Source organism: Cyclopterus lumpus, chromosome 17 (genome assembly GCF_009769545.1).
Source record: "Cyclopterus lumpus isolate fCycLum1 chromosome 17, fCycLum1.pri, whole genome shotgun sequence".
NCBI classification, from domain to species: Eukaryota; Metazoa; Chordata; class Actinopteri; order Perciformes; family Cyclopteridae; genus Cyclopterus; species Cyclopterus lumpus.
The window spans coordinates 433,843-448,660 of NC_046982.1; the positions used below are offsets into that span (position 1 = coordinate 433,843).

General features: G+C 42.6%; 1 protein-coding gene across 4 annotated transcripts in view; it reads left to right on the forward strand.

Annotated features, from left to right (window-relative positions):
- zgc:163121 (uncharacterized protein LOC100038790 homolog) overlaps nt 1–13,113 on the forward strand; it is a 21,554-nt gene extending 8,441 nt beyond the window's left edge. For 2 of the 4 annotated variants that reach the window (XM_034554702.1, XM_034554704.1), the window contains 13 exons: nt 224–359; nt 1,057–1,147; nt 1,744–1,856; nt 2,095–2,210; nt 2,875–2,954; nt 3,300–3,354; nt 3,569–3,685; nt 4,661–4,725; nt 5,053–5,131; nt 9,886–10,035; nt 11,821–11,928; nt 12,322–12,438; nt 12,563–13,113. In XM_034554702.1, the coding sequence (XP_034410593.1) occupies nt 224–359; nt 1,057–1,147; nt 1,744–1,856; nt 2,095–2,210; nt 2,875–2,954; nt 3,300–3,354; nt 3,569–3,685; nt 4,661–4,725; nt 5,053–5,131; nt 9,886–10,035; nt 11,821–11,928; nt 12,322–12,438; nt 12,563–12,733 (1,398 nt within the window). In that variant the 3' untranslated portion in view covers nt 12,734–13,113. The remainder of the gene's footprint in view (nt 1–223; nt 360–1,056; nt 1,148–1,743; nt 1,857–2,094; nt 2,211–2,874; nt 2,955–3,299; nt 3,355–3,568; nt 3,686–4,660; nt 4,726–5,052; nt 5,132–9,885; nt 10,036–11,820; nt 11,929–12,321; nt 12,439–12,562) is intronic. The other 2 variants (XM_034554705.1, XM_034554706.1) reach the window with 2 other exon arrangements.
- The last annotated feature ends 1,705 nt before the right edge of the window (nt 13,114–14,818 follow it).

Sequence of the window (14,818 nt, forward strand, 5' to 3'; positions counted from 1 at the left end):
TATACATTTCTAAATTAGTTAGTACCTCTAAAACCACACTTTCTTCTGCTGCCTGTGGGGGTGTAGCATGCTCTTGTGTTGTGAAACATTTTGTATACAGTCCACAAGAGCTGTAATCATTTTTCAGAGGTTCCATTGGTTGTATATTGTATGTATGTGTACATTATTACATATTAGACACAGGAAATTACATAATGGAATGATACTGCTACCTGTGTTTTAGGTCTTGGACTTCCACCACCCTCACCAGCTAAAGGAGGGACTGGAGTGCTTCTCTCTGGACCTGCCTGACCAACCAGAAACTCTCGAGCAGATACTAGTGGACTGTAGAGACACACTTAAGTATGGTGTCCGTACAGGTGTGTGTGTGTGTGTGTGTTCATTATTATTGACAGTTTGCAAATATTGCCTCAGCCAGTAGAGATGAAAATACATTAAATATATTTTATTTGCATCCCATTTAAATATACATGGAGATAAGACATGCCCATATAATGTATTTATCCTTGGTGTTTTACATTTAAGGACAAAATATGGGACATAATAATATACATAAGCCTGGGAGAACAGGAATATTTTGAGTCTGCTTATGAAATGTGGAGACAGTTGTGATGGATCTCAAGCTTGTTCCAGAGTTTAGGAACACAGTAACTGAATTGGACCCTCACCAAACCTGAAACTTATACTGGGTACAGCTAGAAGATGACCTGGGCTTGATATTCAAGTTATGAGCAAGTCAAAAATGTACTGAGGATCCAAACCAGTGTGTGTTTTAGACGATTATCAGGATTTTGAAGGTGATTATTTATTGTTCCCTGAGCCAATGAAGAGATTTTTATTCATAGAGTAATATGTGCATTTTGAATGAGCTGGAGCCACCCCATTGACTGTTTGGATACATTTTGATGGAGAATATAAACTCATGTTCTGTGAGAAGTAGGATCATTTTCTCATAAACTTCAATACACTCAGACCAGAGGAGTTCACATCTTTCATGTAAAGCCCCAAAAAAGAACAACTCGTTGTAAGATTCAGGTTCTGTCTCTGTTTTTCAAGGCCATCCCCGTTTCTTGAACCAGCTGTCTTCAGGTCTGGATGTGGTTGGTGTTGCAGGCGAGTGGTTAACCTCTACAGCCAACACCAATATGTAAGATCTCTTCATCAGTGCACATTATTTAGGATTCTTTACTTGCTCTGAAATAGACTAGAAGTACATTTAACTGTTTCCTGTTGTTATTTGACGAGTAAAAAGAAAATGCCCATTATTGTTAGTCGTTATGATGACAACACACATCAGTGGGGGCCGTAAAGTGTGGTCGCAGCTTGCCGGGGAGAGATCGGAAGTAGCTCCGGACACGGATGACTGGCTAGTTAGCTAGGTAGCTTGTCCTTCTCAAGAGGGACTGGGAGTGTGGGAGTGAGGCAGAGGCCCAGTTAGACAGTGCTGCAGCTGGAATTAGCAAACTAGCTAATCAGCCAACTGTCCACCAGTTAGCTAACAAGCTGTTAATTCCATCATGCTTTAACACTACACTGGTTACAGAAAATGAGCCAAACAAAGTTGTCACTCATCTGTGCTAAACCCAAAGTAACTCCATGTGATTCCAAATTTAATTTAATTGTATTAAATACAATTTAATACCTCTGCAATTCAGAAATCTAAACATGATATGTCTACAAAAAGACAATTATAATGTGAACTATATCTATAATATAATACATTACAAAAAATTCATTTTCCAGGTTTACATATGAAGTGTCCCCTGTTTTTGTCCTCATGGAGGAGTGTCTGCTGAAGAAGATGCAAAGCATTTTGGGATGGTCTGATGATGTGGGGGACGGAATCTTCTGTCCAGGTAATACATGCAAAGAAGGTACGACAGCAATGGATGAATGATGGTTAAAGTGACATTGAACATCTAAAAGATACAAACGACAACAAATCTGGGAAATTCAAGCAAAAGTTTAACCATTGTTCTCAGTGTGGAGGAAGTTACACATAATAACATTGCAACTTCCAAAAGTGTACAGTATGAACATACAATTCATAGTGTATATAGTACAAGTCCATCAACTATTTACTATTTCCTGAAGGTGGCACAATATCCAACCTGTACAGCATCCTGGTGGCCAGATATCACTTCTACCCAGAGGTGAAGACCAGGGGGATGGGAGTCCTGCCTCAGCTGGCCCTCTTCACTTCAGAACAAGTAATCACACCTCACACACTATTACTTACCCCCTGTGGGATTTAAGGGGTATTTCTTGAGCTGATAATAGAAATAGCTAACGATTGAGCCATCTCGCTTCCTTCTTATCTCTTTTAATAGTTATACAAGGAGAGCACTGCAACCAATTAATATTAGGAATACAGAATGGGTCTGCCCACGTACTATCATAAAGAATACCACTCGCGAGGGAGCAAGTGAAAGTTTCTTGAATTACAAGTGGTAGTACAAGAAGTGTTGCGTCGTGGCTAGCTCATTTCAGTAGACATCTCTGCAACACAACATGAAGTCAGATTCTTCTTATGTTGATAGTCTTAGTTCATGTTTTTAATAACATCTTACAAACACACTCCTTTAATGCTCGTGCGATGCATTTATATAGATGGTTTCAGGAAAGAGGTTTCATCTAACTTTAACATTTGAGTTCAGCCTTCAGAGAGCTTTTATCTCCAAACAAAGGTAACAGCAACCTTTGTCCACAGACACACAGATATGAGCAGAGCTTTCACACTTGTGCACCTGGGAACTTTTTCTTAGAACCAAACAATGCAGCCACTTCTGTCAGCTGAATGAAACGTCTACCTGTTTGCAGTGTCTTTGAATGGAGACAAATGAAGATGAATGGCTGTATTTTCACCCATTTCAGAGTCACTACTCAGTAAAGAAATCTGCAGCGGTGCTGGGGATGGGCAGTGAGAATGTGTTCATGGTGAAATGTGATGAAAGGTGGGTAAGTTCAAAGTACACAAAAGGGTTTTTAGTCATCAATGGGATGCACAACAATGGAAATGTTTGCTCACCTGTTGCATCTTTGTATGTATCTGTGTTTGCGTCTTTGGGGTAAACATGCTGTAGCTTATACTACATGTTTACGGCATAGTTAACATGTAGTATAGGTTTACATTTCAAATTCATTGCACTTTTTTATGTTTATTGTGCATAGAGTATGATGATTGAAATCTTTTAGAGTGCAGAAGGCAGGCTGGTGTCAAAGGTTTGTATATGCGTTATATACACTATGCATTAATAATTGCTCTTTACTGAACTTTGGTCTACTTTTGCTCCTTTAAGTGGAAAAATGATTCCTGCTGAACTGGAGTCCTCCATTGTTACCGCTAAAGAAAAGGTATGAATGAAAGACAACCGATGTCAGAACAAATATTCTGTGTTTAACATACCCTTTCTCACAGTGCATTATTTAAGATTTCTGATTTGTCATCAAAACCTTACCCTTAAATTTAATTGAGATGTGTTATATATGATACAGTCACAGTTGATGCTGGAACAGACAGCACACAACTTACTGTTTGATGAGACCAGCCTCAGTTCTCTCTCACCAGGCTTTGGTTCCATTCTATGTGAATGCGACAGCGGGCACCACGGTGTACGGAGCCTTCGATCCTCTCAATGCCATAGCTGACATCTGCCAAAGATACACACTGTGGATGCATGTGGATGTAAGGCACCCCATCTCTCCCTCTCTAACACACTCACACACACACACAGAGTGTGAAGGCGTGGTGAGTTGGATGGGAAAGAGTGGACGAGTGGAGTAACCAGAAGACGTAGTACGGCTGACCATCGTCCTCCTTCTCATTAGCGAGCTTTGTCTTTTACTGGGCATGTAGACAGGAAGTGTACAAACTGGGATGAGGGGGTGAGGAGGTTGGCGTCGGCGGATCTGAGGTTGCGGGTGGAAGCGTGTCGGTGCAGGAGGTCAGAAAGCTATGAAGGGGTTCAGTGTTGTGAAGGGCTTTGTATGTGGTGAGGAGAATCTGGATCTGGATTCTTTGCTCTATGGGGACCCAGTGGAGCGTTTGAAGGACTGGAGCGATGTGGTCTCTGGTGTGGGAGAAGAGACGGGAAGATGAATTCCTGATGTATTGTTTGTTGATGATTTTGGTGGATGTTTACAAGATGCTGTTGCAGTGTTCCAGTCGAGAGGTGATGAAGACGTGGATAAGTGTTTCTGCGGCTGAAGAGGAGACAGGGCTATGTTTTTAAAATGAAAGAAGGTGGTTTTTGTGATGTGCTTGACGTGGCATTCAAAGATGACACCAAGGTTACAGATGTGTGTGGAAGTAGGAACAGAGGTGGACACACACACACACATGCACACGCACACACACACACACGCACACGCACACGCACACACACACACACACACACGCACACGCACACGCACACAGACACGCGCACATGCACACGCACACGCACACAGACAGACACAGACACGCGCACATGCACACGCACACGCACACACACACACAGACACACACACAGACACATGCACATGCACACGCACACGCACACGCACACGCACGCACACACACACACACACAAACACACACACACGTTCTTATGCAGCTAGAAAGCATAATCAATCATGTTATATGAGTACCCAATCATAGATTTTAACTCCATCCCTCCAGGCAGCGTGGGGGGGAGGGCTGCTGATGTCAGACAGGCACAAGATGAAACTACAAGGCATTGAACGGTAACTGCATCCACTAACAACCCAACCACTTCACCAAGCATGTCTTTGGTTTCTCTCAGGATTTCTGTGTGACCACCACTCTACAACGCACTGTGAATTCAGCTTGAATAATAATGCAAAGCATGAGGACAACTGACAATATATGCAAACAAATGGAGCAATTGTTGAAGCAAAGCTATTTCCAAATGTGTATGCAGGGTTGTGTAACTGTATCTCAATTTGTTTGTCCGTTAATCAGATTTGTAAATGTGTATTCAGAATCTATGTGAGCGTAAACTGCCAGTCAGTCAGTGTGGAATTGTTCAATTTCAAATACTTGTTTTCCAGAGCCTGCTCTGTAACATGGAATCCTCACAAGATGATGGGCGTCCCTTTGCAGTGCTCTGCCATACTAGTCAAGAAGAGAGTAAGACATTATCCTCTCATCTTCAATTCAAGTGTGTATCACAAACAACTACCTTTGGAGGCTATTCACTGAATGTTTTCAGCCCTTCTGGCATGGCTGCAAGCTTCAGAGACGACCATTTCCGTCTCAATAACTATTAGATGGATTGCCACGGACCTTCATACAGACTAATCTCAGACAACACGTTCAGACTGTGGTCAGTGGCCCTATGCTCCAAACTATGACACTCAACATGCTCCTCTATTATCAATTTAAATTGTAGGCCTATGTGTCAATTTCCGCTCGTTACATGCTTACACTGTCGTTTCAAAATACAATTCTGTGTTCTCAGGAAACAACTCGGCAGGGTTTACGTAAGTTGAGGAAAAGGTCGTGGTTTGGGTTAAAATACTTATATGTCTGTTACGTACTTAAGTTGCATGTCATCCGCATAGCAGTGGAAGTCAGTGTCATGTCTAAGTAGGCTATGTTACGTACTTAACGTATGAGCTGAAATTGTTAGCAGCAGCAGGTCAGAAGGCAACAAAAAGGGTTTCTAATCTTTTTTTATAATATTAGTTCATTACACTCTTAGAAATAAAGGCGCTAACTACTGTTAAAGTTCAGAAGAATCTCGAGCAGCCTGGTGCTTGGAAGAAGAAGTCCCGAAGCCAGAGATATATAATAAACTGTATTTAATTTAACAAACAAGGGTCATCAGTACATACAAGGTCCGCCGGATGCGCCTACGTGTTTCCGTTTCCAGTCTCTTGGCCTAACCCCATAAGAGACTAAATCCGCGTCTCACAACTAGTTTTAAACCGCAGTGCATTCGCTGAGCTAAGCTCCCATTGGTTAATGGTGACATACATGCAAATGTCTTAATTATCACAGCATGCTACCCTGACCAGGAGAAAAGAGGCGAGGTTTACACGGGAGGACTTGCCAGCTGTCTCATACTTCCGGTTTTCCGAGCTCTTCAGAATAAAAGCTTCTTCCGCCCAGAAACAGTTGTTTTTCGCTGGACTTCCTGGCTCTCACTGAGACGTGGATCACACCAGACAACACATCAACCCCTGCTGCTCTCTCCTCTGCCTTCTCCTTCAGCCACAAACCCAGACCCTCTGGTCGGGGTGGTGGCACAGGTCTACTCATCTCACCAAAATTGAGTTTTTTCTCTCTACCCGCTTTCAGTTTCATGCAGTGACGGTTACTCATCCGGTTCATCTAACCATTGTTGTTCTCTACCGTCCACCTGGTTCCTTGGGAGACTTCTTGGAAGAATTAGATGTCCTCCTATCAAACTTCCAAGAAAATGGCCCCTTGCTCATCCTTCTGGGTGACTTTAACATCCAGACAGAAGTCATGTGACCTGCTACTCTTACTGTCTTCCTTTGCTCTCTCTCTCAGTCCTTCCCCTCCTACTCACAAAGCTAGCAACCACCTTGACTATATTTTCACCAGAAACTGCTCCACATCTAACCTCACTGTAACTCCACTTCCTGTCTCTGACCACTTCTTCATCTCATACTCTCTCCCACTCTTTGGAACTGACAACCCTCCCACAACGGACTCTGCACCTGTCCGTCGCAACATCCGCACCCTCTCTCCCTCTCTCCCTCTCACCCTCTCTCCCTCTCACCCTCTCACCCTCTCACCCTCTCACCCTCTCACACTCTCACCCTCCTCTCTGGCCTCCTCTGTTCTGTCAGCCCTCCCTTCAACCGATTCCTTCTCACTCATGCAGCCTAACTTTGCCACTGACACTCTTCTCTCTACGCTGTCGTCCTCTCTTGATTCTCTCTGTCCTCTTACGACTCAAAAGGTCCGCAAGTCCTCTCCGGCTCCGTGGCTGTCCGAACCGGTGCGCTCCGAGAGAACCACTATGCGAGCATCGGAAAGGAAATGGTGAAAATCCAAACACGCCAGCGACCTGCTTGCCTATCAATCTCTTCTCTCCTTCTCTGCGTCCATCTCTGCAGCCAAAAGTCTGTTCTATCAATCCAGAATCGAATCCTCTTTATCTAACCCTAAAAAGCTCTTCTCAATTTTTTCCAACCTCCTCGACCCCCCTGTTCCCCCCCCCCTCCCTCCACCCTTCTACCAAGCCACTTTGTTGACTACTTTACAAAAAAGATAGACGACATACGCTCTTCATTTACTAATCCATCTTCTTTAACTACACCTCCAGTAACTTCATCTTCTTCCCCCTCGTTTTCCTCTTTTATCCCCCTGTCTCCTAATCAAGTTCTTACCTTGGTAACCTCTGCCCGCCCAACCACCTGCCCCCTTGACCCATCCCTTCTCACATTCTCCAGTCCATTGCTCCGGACCTTCTTCCCTTTCTCACCCATCTTATTAACACCTCCCTCTCAACCGGCTGTTTCCCTAACTCTCTGAAGGAGGCAAGAGTCAACCCTCTCCTGAAGAAAATCACTCTCGACCCATCTGAAGTCAACAACTACAGACCTGTCTCTCTCCTCCCCTTCCTTTCCAAAACTCTAGAGCGAGCTATCTTTAACCAAGTCTCCTCCTTTCTCCACAGTAACAACCTTCTAGACCCCCACCAGTCTGGATTCAAGACAGGCCACTCAACAGAGACTGCCCTCCTTGCTGTCTCTGAGCAGCTTCACACTGCTAGAGCAGCCTCTCTCTCCTCTGTCCTTATCCTTCTAGACCTTTCCGCTGCCTTTGACACAGTGAACCACCAGATCCTCATGTCCTCCCTCCAGGACCTGGGTATCTCAGGCACCGCGCTCTCACTCTTCTCATCCTACCTCACCGACCGCTCTTACCGGGTAACCTGGAGAGGATCTGTGTCTGAGCCTTGTCCTCTGACTACTGGGGTCCCTCAGGGTTCAGTCCTTGGTCCTCTTCTCTTCTCTCTGTACACCAACTCTCTTGGCTCTGTCATTCTCTCTCATGGCTTCACCTACCACAGCTATGCTGACGACACCCCACTGATCCTCTCGTTTCCCCAATCTGAAACACAGGTAGCAGCACGAATCTCTGCCTGTCTGACCGACATCTCTCAGTGGATGTCCGCACACCACCTGAAAATAAACCCGGACAAGACTAAACTTCTCCTCCTTCCAGGAAAAGGCTTTCCCACCCATGACCTAACTATTACCTTCAACAACTCAGCTCCGACTGCCACGAACCTCGGTGTGACACTCGACAGTCAACTCTCCCTGACTGCCAACATTACCGCAATAACACGCTCCTGTAGGTACATGCTGTACAACATCAGGAGAATACCACCTCTTCTCACTCAGAAGGCGGCACAGGTTCTGGTCCAGGTTCTAGTCCAGGTCCTGGTCCAGGCTCTGATCATCTCACTTATAGACTACTGTAACTCCCTCCTTCAGGTCTACCTGCTAATGCCATTCGACCTCTACAGCTCATCCAGAATGCAGCTGCTCGACTGGTCTTCAACCTCCCGAAATTTACCCACAATCCTCCGCTCCTCCGCGACCTTCACTGGTTACCGGTGGCCGCCCGCATCCGCTTCAAAACATTGGTACTTGCGTACCGTGCTGCGAACAGATCGGGTCCGGTCTACACCCAGGACATGGTCTAACCTCACACCCCACCTCGTTCACTTCACTCGGCTTCTGCCAATCGGCTTGTAGCTCCTTCACTTCGAGCTAAACACTCAACAAAATCACGACTGTTTGCTGTGCTGGCTCCTCATTGGTGGAACGAGCTCCCCATTGACATCAGGACAGCAGAAAGTCTCTACACCTTCCGTCGCAAACTAAAAACACATATTTTTCGACTATACCTTGAATAGGGAAGGTAGAGCCGTAGTAGCACTTTAGTAGCACTTAAATGTCCCTTACCGATAGCACTTTGTTGTTTAGCACTTTAGTAGCACTTAAATGGTACTTACAGATAGTACTCTGTAGTTTAACTTTATTGAAGAAATTGTACTTGCTTGATTCTTGTTGTTCTGAGTTTGGACTCATGGTTTAATTCACTTATTGTAAGTCGCTTTGGATAAAAGCGTCAGCTAAATGACATGTAATGTAATGTAATGTAATTTTTGACTATGTCACCAGAACCAATACATTTAATTCATACTTGAGTCATCCTATTATTAGGACAACCATAAAACATTTTACAGTCAGCATTACAGTTTCAATAATACAGTGATCATACTTTCTATGCTTTCTTAATACACATTCTTCAGAATATTCCTCATAATATCCCTCATTAATTATCTCATCTTTCTTTATGTATTAATTTAAAACAGACTCTCATTTACATATGCAAGTACACATAAAATGCACTACAACTCTACACTACAAACACATAGGGTTATTTGGCTCTTTGTTTCCTGGTAAAACCTTTTGTAAAAGGTTCCACCCGAAACCCTTTGAGAACCCAACATAACAGGTTCAACCATTTTCTCATCCAGACGCGTTGAGTTGTTGCTTTAGTTTATTCTCACTGCAAAGCACCACGACAGCAAGTTGTAGCACCGCATCAGAGAGAGATCACGTTAGGTGGTGCATTGCTCTCTCTGTCAGGATCATTTTAATAATATCCTATGGAATATGATGTGCAATTATTTGCAAATATTTTTGTGTGTATATTTTTGAGATTAGAAAGAAGAGCATCTGTGAAGATTTTCCTTATGTGTTTGTGATGCAACCCGATTTCAAAATTGGATTACATTTTTAAACTCCTGTAGTCTGAGCCTGGCTAAAGATGTCCATGTTTGATCTCCAGCTGTATCTTGTATGACTGTCTAATGCCTCTCTCCTCCCCAGGGTCTCTTACAGGAGTGTAATGATTTTGGGGCTGAGTACCTTTTCCAGACAGACAAAAACTACGACGTGAGCTATGATACTGGAGATAAGAGCATCCAGTGTGGCCGACATGTTGATGTCTTTAAACTTTGGCTCATGTGGAAGGCAAAGGTATTCATGTAGAGTATCAGTGTAACACGATTATTGTTCTTTTCACATCACTTGCTGTGCTTTGAACCAGACTGTATCTGATCTTCTGTTAATGTTGGGCACTTTCCTTCCCTGGGTTCTTCAGTAAATGCTATAATGTTCTGTCATCATCTGCCTTCATACAAACTCATTTACAACCCGAGAAGGTGGCTCAGGTCTGATTTTGATGACTAGTTGCATATCTCCATCCTGGTTCAGTTGTATGCAATGTGGAAAAGGGCTTAAGCGGGTTGAATACAATGTTATCAGAAGGGATAAATATTCAGGTGGTTTCAGTGATGGCCAAATTAATCAGCTCTTCTCATTTTCTGTGTGTATTTTCACCACCATAGTCCAGGCGGGCATCTCCTGGAAGGTGCAGAAGGTTGATCCGCTACTCTTCGCCTTGAGTAGAGTAGAGAGTAGCAGTGGGGGAAAACTGTTTACTCAGTTTTCACGTTTTGGATGGTGTAACGGAACAACCAATACACACACAGCAAACTGCATTACCAATGCTGCTCCACGGCCTTTTTTCTTGGGCCTTTAGCCTAGACTCAAAAGCCTAAAATAAGACACATTTGTTGTGTGAGACATGCAAGTTAAACACGTGTCTGATACTCCTGTGGTCTTTCGCTAACTGTGGGTTGCGTTAATTTAATGAAATGACAGGATTGTTTCACAAGTAGCCAGTTTCGAAGCTACATTTAACGATAGTCGTGGGTTCTAAGATTCCATTCCGACCAATGCCGTCTGCCTCTTTTGCTCTCCACATGGACTGTTAACCAGCATTCAACCAAAACCTGCTTGAACTTGATTTGTTAATACTACTAAGGATCCAAATGGAGACCAGATGGCAAAATCTCATCCTGTTGCCAGATTCTGCATGTGATGCAGAATGCAGTTTATAGAGATTATTCCATCAGTAAACACTGTAAACACAAGTTTATAGTCTTAATTGCTAGTTTTAAGTCAGAATGTATATTTAGTAAATTATGGTACATTTAGGGTCAAACAGACCATAAAGCAGGGTATGCTTTAGGGTGTGGCAAACTTGTGATTGACAGGTCGCTACCACAGCGTTGTTTGGTCTGTGTGTATCTTATTCAGCGTTCAGTTGTACTTAGCTCCACCTCCTTGTGTCACTTTTGGTTCCAAAAAAACAAGATGGCGACGACTAAAATGCCAAACACAAGGCTTCAAAACAGCAGTCCACAAACACAAGGGCGACGTCACAGTGACTACGTCCATTTATTATATAGAGTCTATGATTGGTACTCAATTGCACCTTGACAACATAAATTAATCAAATGTAGGCTACCCTCTCAAGAGGCATGATCAGAACATTCATATTTTTTGTGACGTTGATAGATAAGTTAGCATCTTCTTTTGAAGGACTGGCATTACAGCAGATAAAATGACCTACGAAGACATTTTACACGTAAAAGTACATGGCTTCTTAAAAGGGCCAGGCATTAATGTTCCCCTGCAGATAATCTACATAAGCAGAAAGACTAAACACAAGTGAGCATCACAAGTCATCACAGGTTTACAGCCCATACAAATGTTGATCAGATGAGCGAGAGGAAATGACATATTAGGGGTGGAGAAAACAGGCTCCATGTCAGTGTGTTTTACATTATTGGGTGCCGCTTGGTTTTACAGTTTCTTCATTTTTCACTGATTAGTATTAAACCCACCCCTTTGTAATAGACAAAGATACTTGCTATGTCTTTGTCATGTCTTTTTCTCCGCCACTCACGTTCTCAGGGCTCAGAGGGCTTTGGATCTCAGGTGAACAAATGCTTAGAGAATGCTGAGTATCTGTATGACCAACTGCAGAGGAGGACAGACTTCGAACTGGTCTTGAAAAATAAAGTAAGGCTGGTTGTCACGGGTAATTTATCTTTTGATCACACTGTGTTACATGTTCAAATTATTCTTTATTTTATCTCAAAAGACATTGTATTTAAAATTCTAGTTCAAACCATTCGTCCTATCTTTTAAAACCACTTTCACCTCGTGAGTCACTGGAGGTTAAATGTTGCATATTCTCGTCCCTCCCTAGTTTATAGTTGACCTTTTTTGTTGCATTGACTTATGACTATAAATATACATGACATGGACTAAGTAGTAGAGGTAAAATGCTGCCCCTATTTGTTTGGAGTATTACACATTGCACCTTCAAAACAACAGTTCTATATATCACAGACTACTAAAAACTGATTTAGTCTTGTTGAAAACTGCTGTAATCAATCAATTCTTTGTGAGGACATCTGTCCTCCGCCTCTTACACAGCCGGAGCACAGCAACGTGTGTTTCTGGTACATACCTCCAAGTCTGAGAGGCCAGCCCCCTGGACCTGACAGAGATGCAAGACTCCATCAGGTTAGTACAGAACATCAGTGGCTTAAAGGATTCCCTCAGTAATGGTCAGTAAATTGGGTGGAACAAATCTGAAGGGGACTGACCGAGCAGAGAAAAGAGGTTCTTACTCTTCATGTCTCTGCAGGTGGCTCCTCGGATCAAAGGCAGGATGATGGAGAAGGGCTCTGTCATGATTGGCTATCAGCCTTTAGGAGACAAAGTCAATTTCTTCAGATGCGTGTTCTCAAATCCCGCAACACAGCAAGAGGACATTGACTTCCTGTTGGACGAGATCACCCGGCTGGGCGACATATAACATTTAATATGATTACTTGGTCATCATTTGGAAATAAATGTGTGACGATTATTTTACTGTACCATTAGTCTACATTGTATCCAGCCTGGGTGCACAGGCTTTTGACCATTACTTCAATCTATGCTCTACAGCTTCTGCTTAACATTCCAACTTTGGATCATTTTACAGTTTTGCTATCCTATAATATATAAAGTATAAAGCTTATCCCTCATCGCTTAGATCAATTGGTCTGCATCGCTGATTTAAAAAAAATGTTATGTAGGTGAAAAAAATGCAGTTGTTGAGATTTACTTCACGTTGGAACGACAAGTCCCGATCAAAGATAACGCTGAGATTTGTTAGAGTGGTGTTGGATGCCAGGGCAATGCAATCTACAGAAAAAAAAAAAAAATTGCTTGAAGTTTAGCGAGCTGGTTGGTCTCCTCTGGTTTGATCGATAGATATAATTGAGTATCGTCTGCATAGCAATGAAAGTTTATGCAGTGTTTCCTGATAATATTGCCCAAAGGAAGCATATATAAGGTAAATAAAATTGGTCCAAGCACAGAACCTTGTGGAACTCCGTGATTAACGTTGGTGGTCATTGAGGCTTCATCGTTTACAAATACAAATTGAGATCGATCTGATAAATAGGATTCAAACCAACTTAGTGCGGTACCTGAAATGCCAATCGACTGATCCAGTCTCTGTAATAGGATGTCATGATCAATGGTGTCGAACGCAGCACTAAGGTCTAACAAGACCAGTACGGAGATGAGTCCTTTATCAGCACTAAGGTCTAACAAGACCAGTACAGAGATGAGTCCTTTATCAGCACTAAGGTCTAACAAGACCAGTACAGAGATGAGTCCTTTATCAGCATTAAGGTCTAACAAGACCAGTACAGAGATGAGTCCTTTATCAGCACTAAGGTCTAACAAGACCAGTACGGAGATGAGTCCTTTATCAGCACTAAGATCTAACAAGACCAGTACAGAGATGAGTCCTTTATCAGCACTAAGATCTAACAAGACCAGTACAGAGATGAGTCCTTTGATGCAAATAGTAATTTTCACCATCACATTCCACGCACGTCCCTGTGTTAACCAACAGGCGTGAAAGTGGATTGAAGTTCTTTCCGGTACCGTTTTCCAACACAGAGCTTCATGAATCCCTGAACACATGCAAGAGAACATTTATTCAACCTCCATCCAACCGGGGTCAAATCTCACAGGTGCCTTCACCATCATTCAGACTTTTTGTATCTAATAAATGATCATAGTTTTCCTTTGGTTTAAAAAAATATTTAATTATTGAAGTACTATTATTGGTAACAGTCAAATGTACTCTGTTACAGCCAAATTGCAGATACAAATAGGAAAGATGGATTAAAATATGACAGGAGGGAAGGGGCACGCTGTTCGACAATTTGAAAGAGAGATTTCCACATGTGCTCCCAGTTTCCATCTTACACATTCTAAAACGATTCAGGCATTACATAAATGTTTGAAGACATAACGTAACATTTTGCTCTTCTGGTTGTTGCATACAGTGGTTTGTTCTTTCATTAGCTTTTTCAGTCAGTTGTCCTTGTCTGTTAAATATGTTGGTAGGATAGTGTAAGTGCCACAGAATAATCTGGGAATGTTTACAACTTTAAAAATCACAATTCTTTTAGTTTTAAAGAAACTTGCAACTAAATTAATTGACAGTTTACAATCTTTAAAAACAAGTGTTGCCTTGTAAGGAAGCCATGCAAATAGTATGCCAGCAAAATTACAGAAGTCCCATAGCTCGTTTGACCTGCTTTTCGTATTGTTGGAATAAAAATGAAAATCATGGAACATGACGACTTCTTTGGACTGGGCAGCAGAAGTGTAAATTTGTAAGTTTTGGAAAGGCATCAATCGCGTATTAAAACCCCTATACATCTCCGCTGGATACAGTCACTGGAACAATTTAGAAACCGTTTATAAGAAAAGTACAATGGCACTCAAGAGCGCAGCCATTGGGTCTTTCACATGCTCCTCGGATGAATCTTTCCAACTTAGTCAGACTTTTAGGAAAGGCTCAGTGTTATGTAGAAATCAAGCTCCTCGTTCTGTT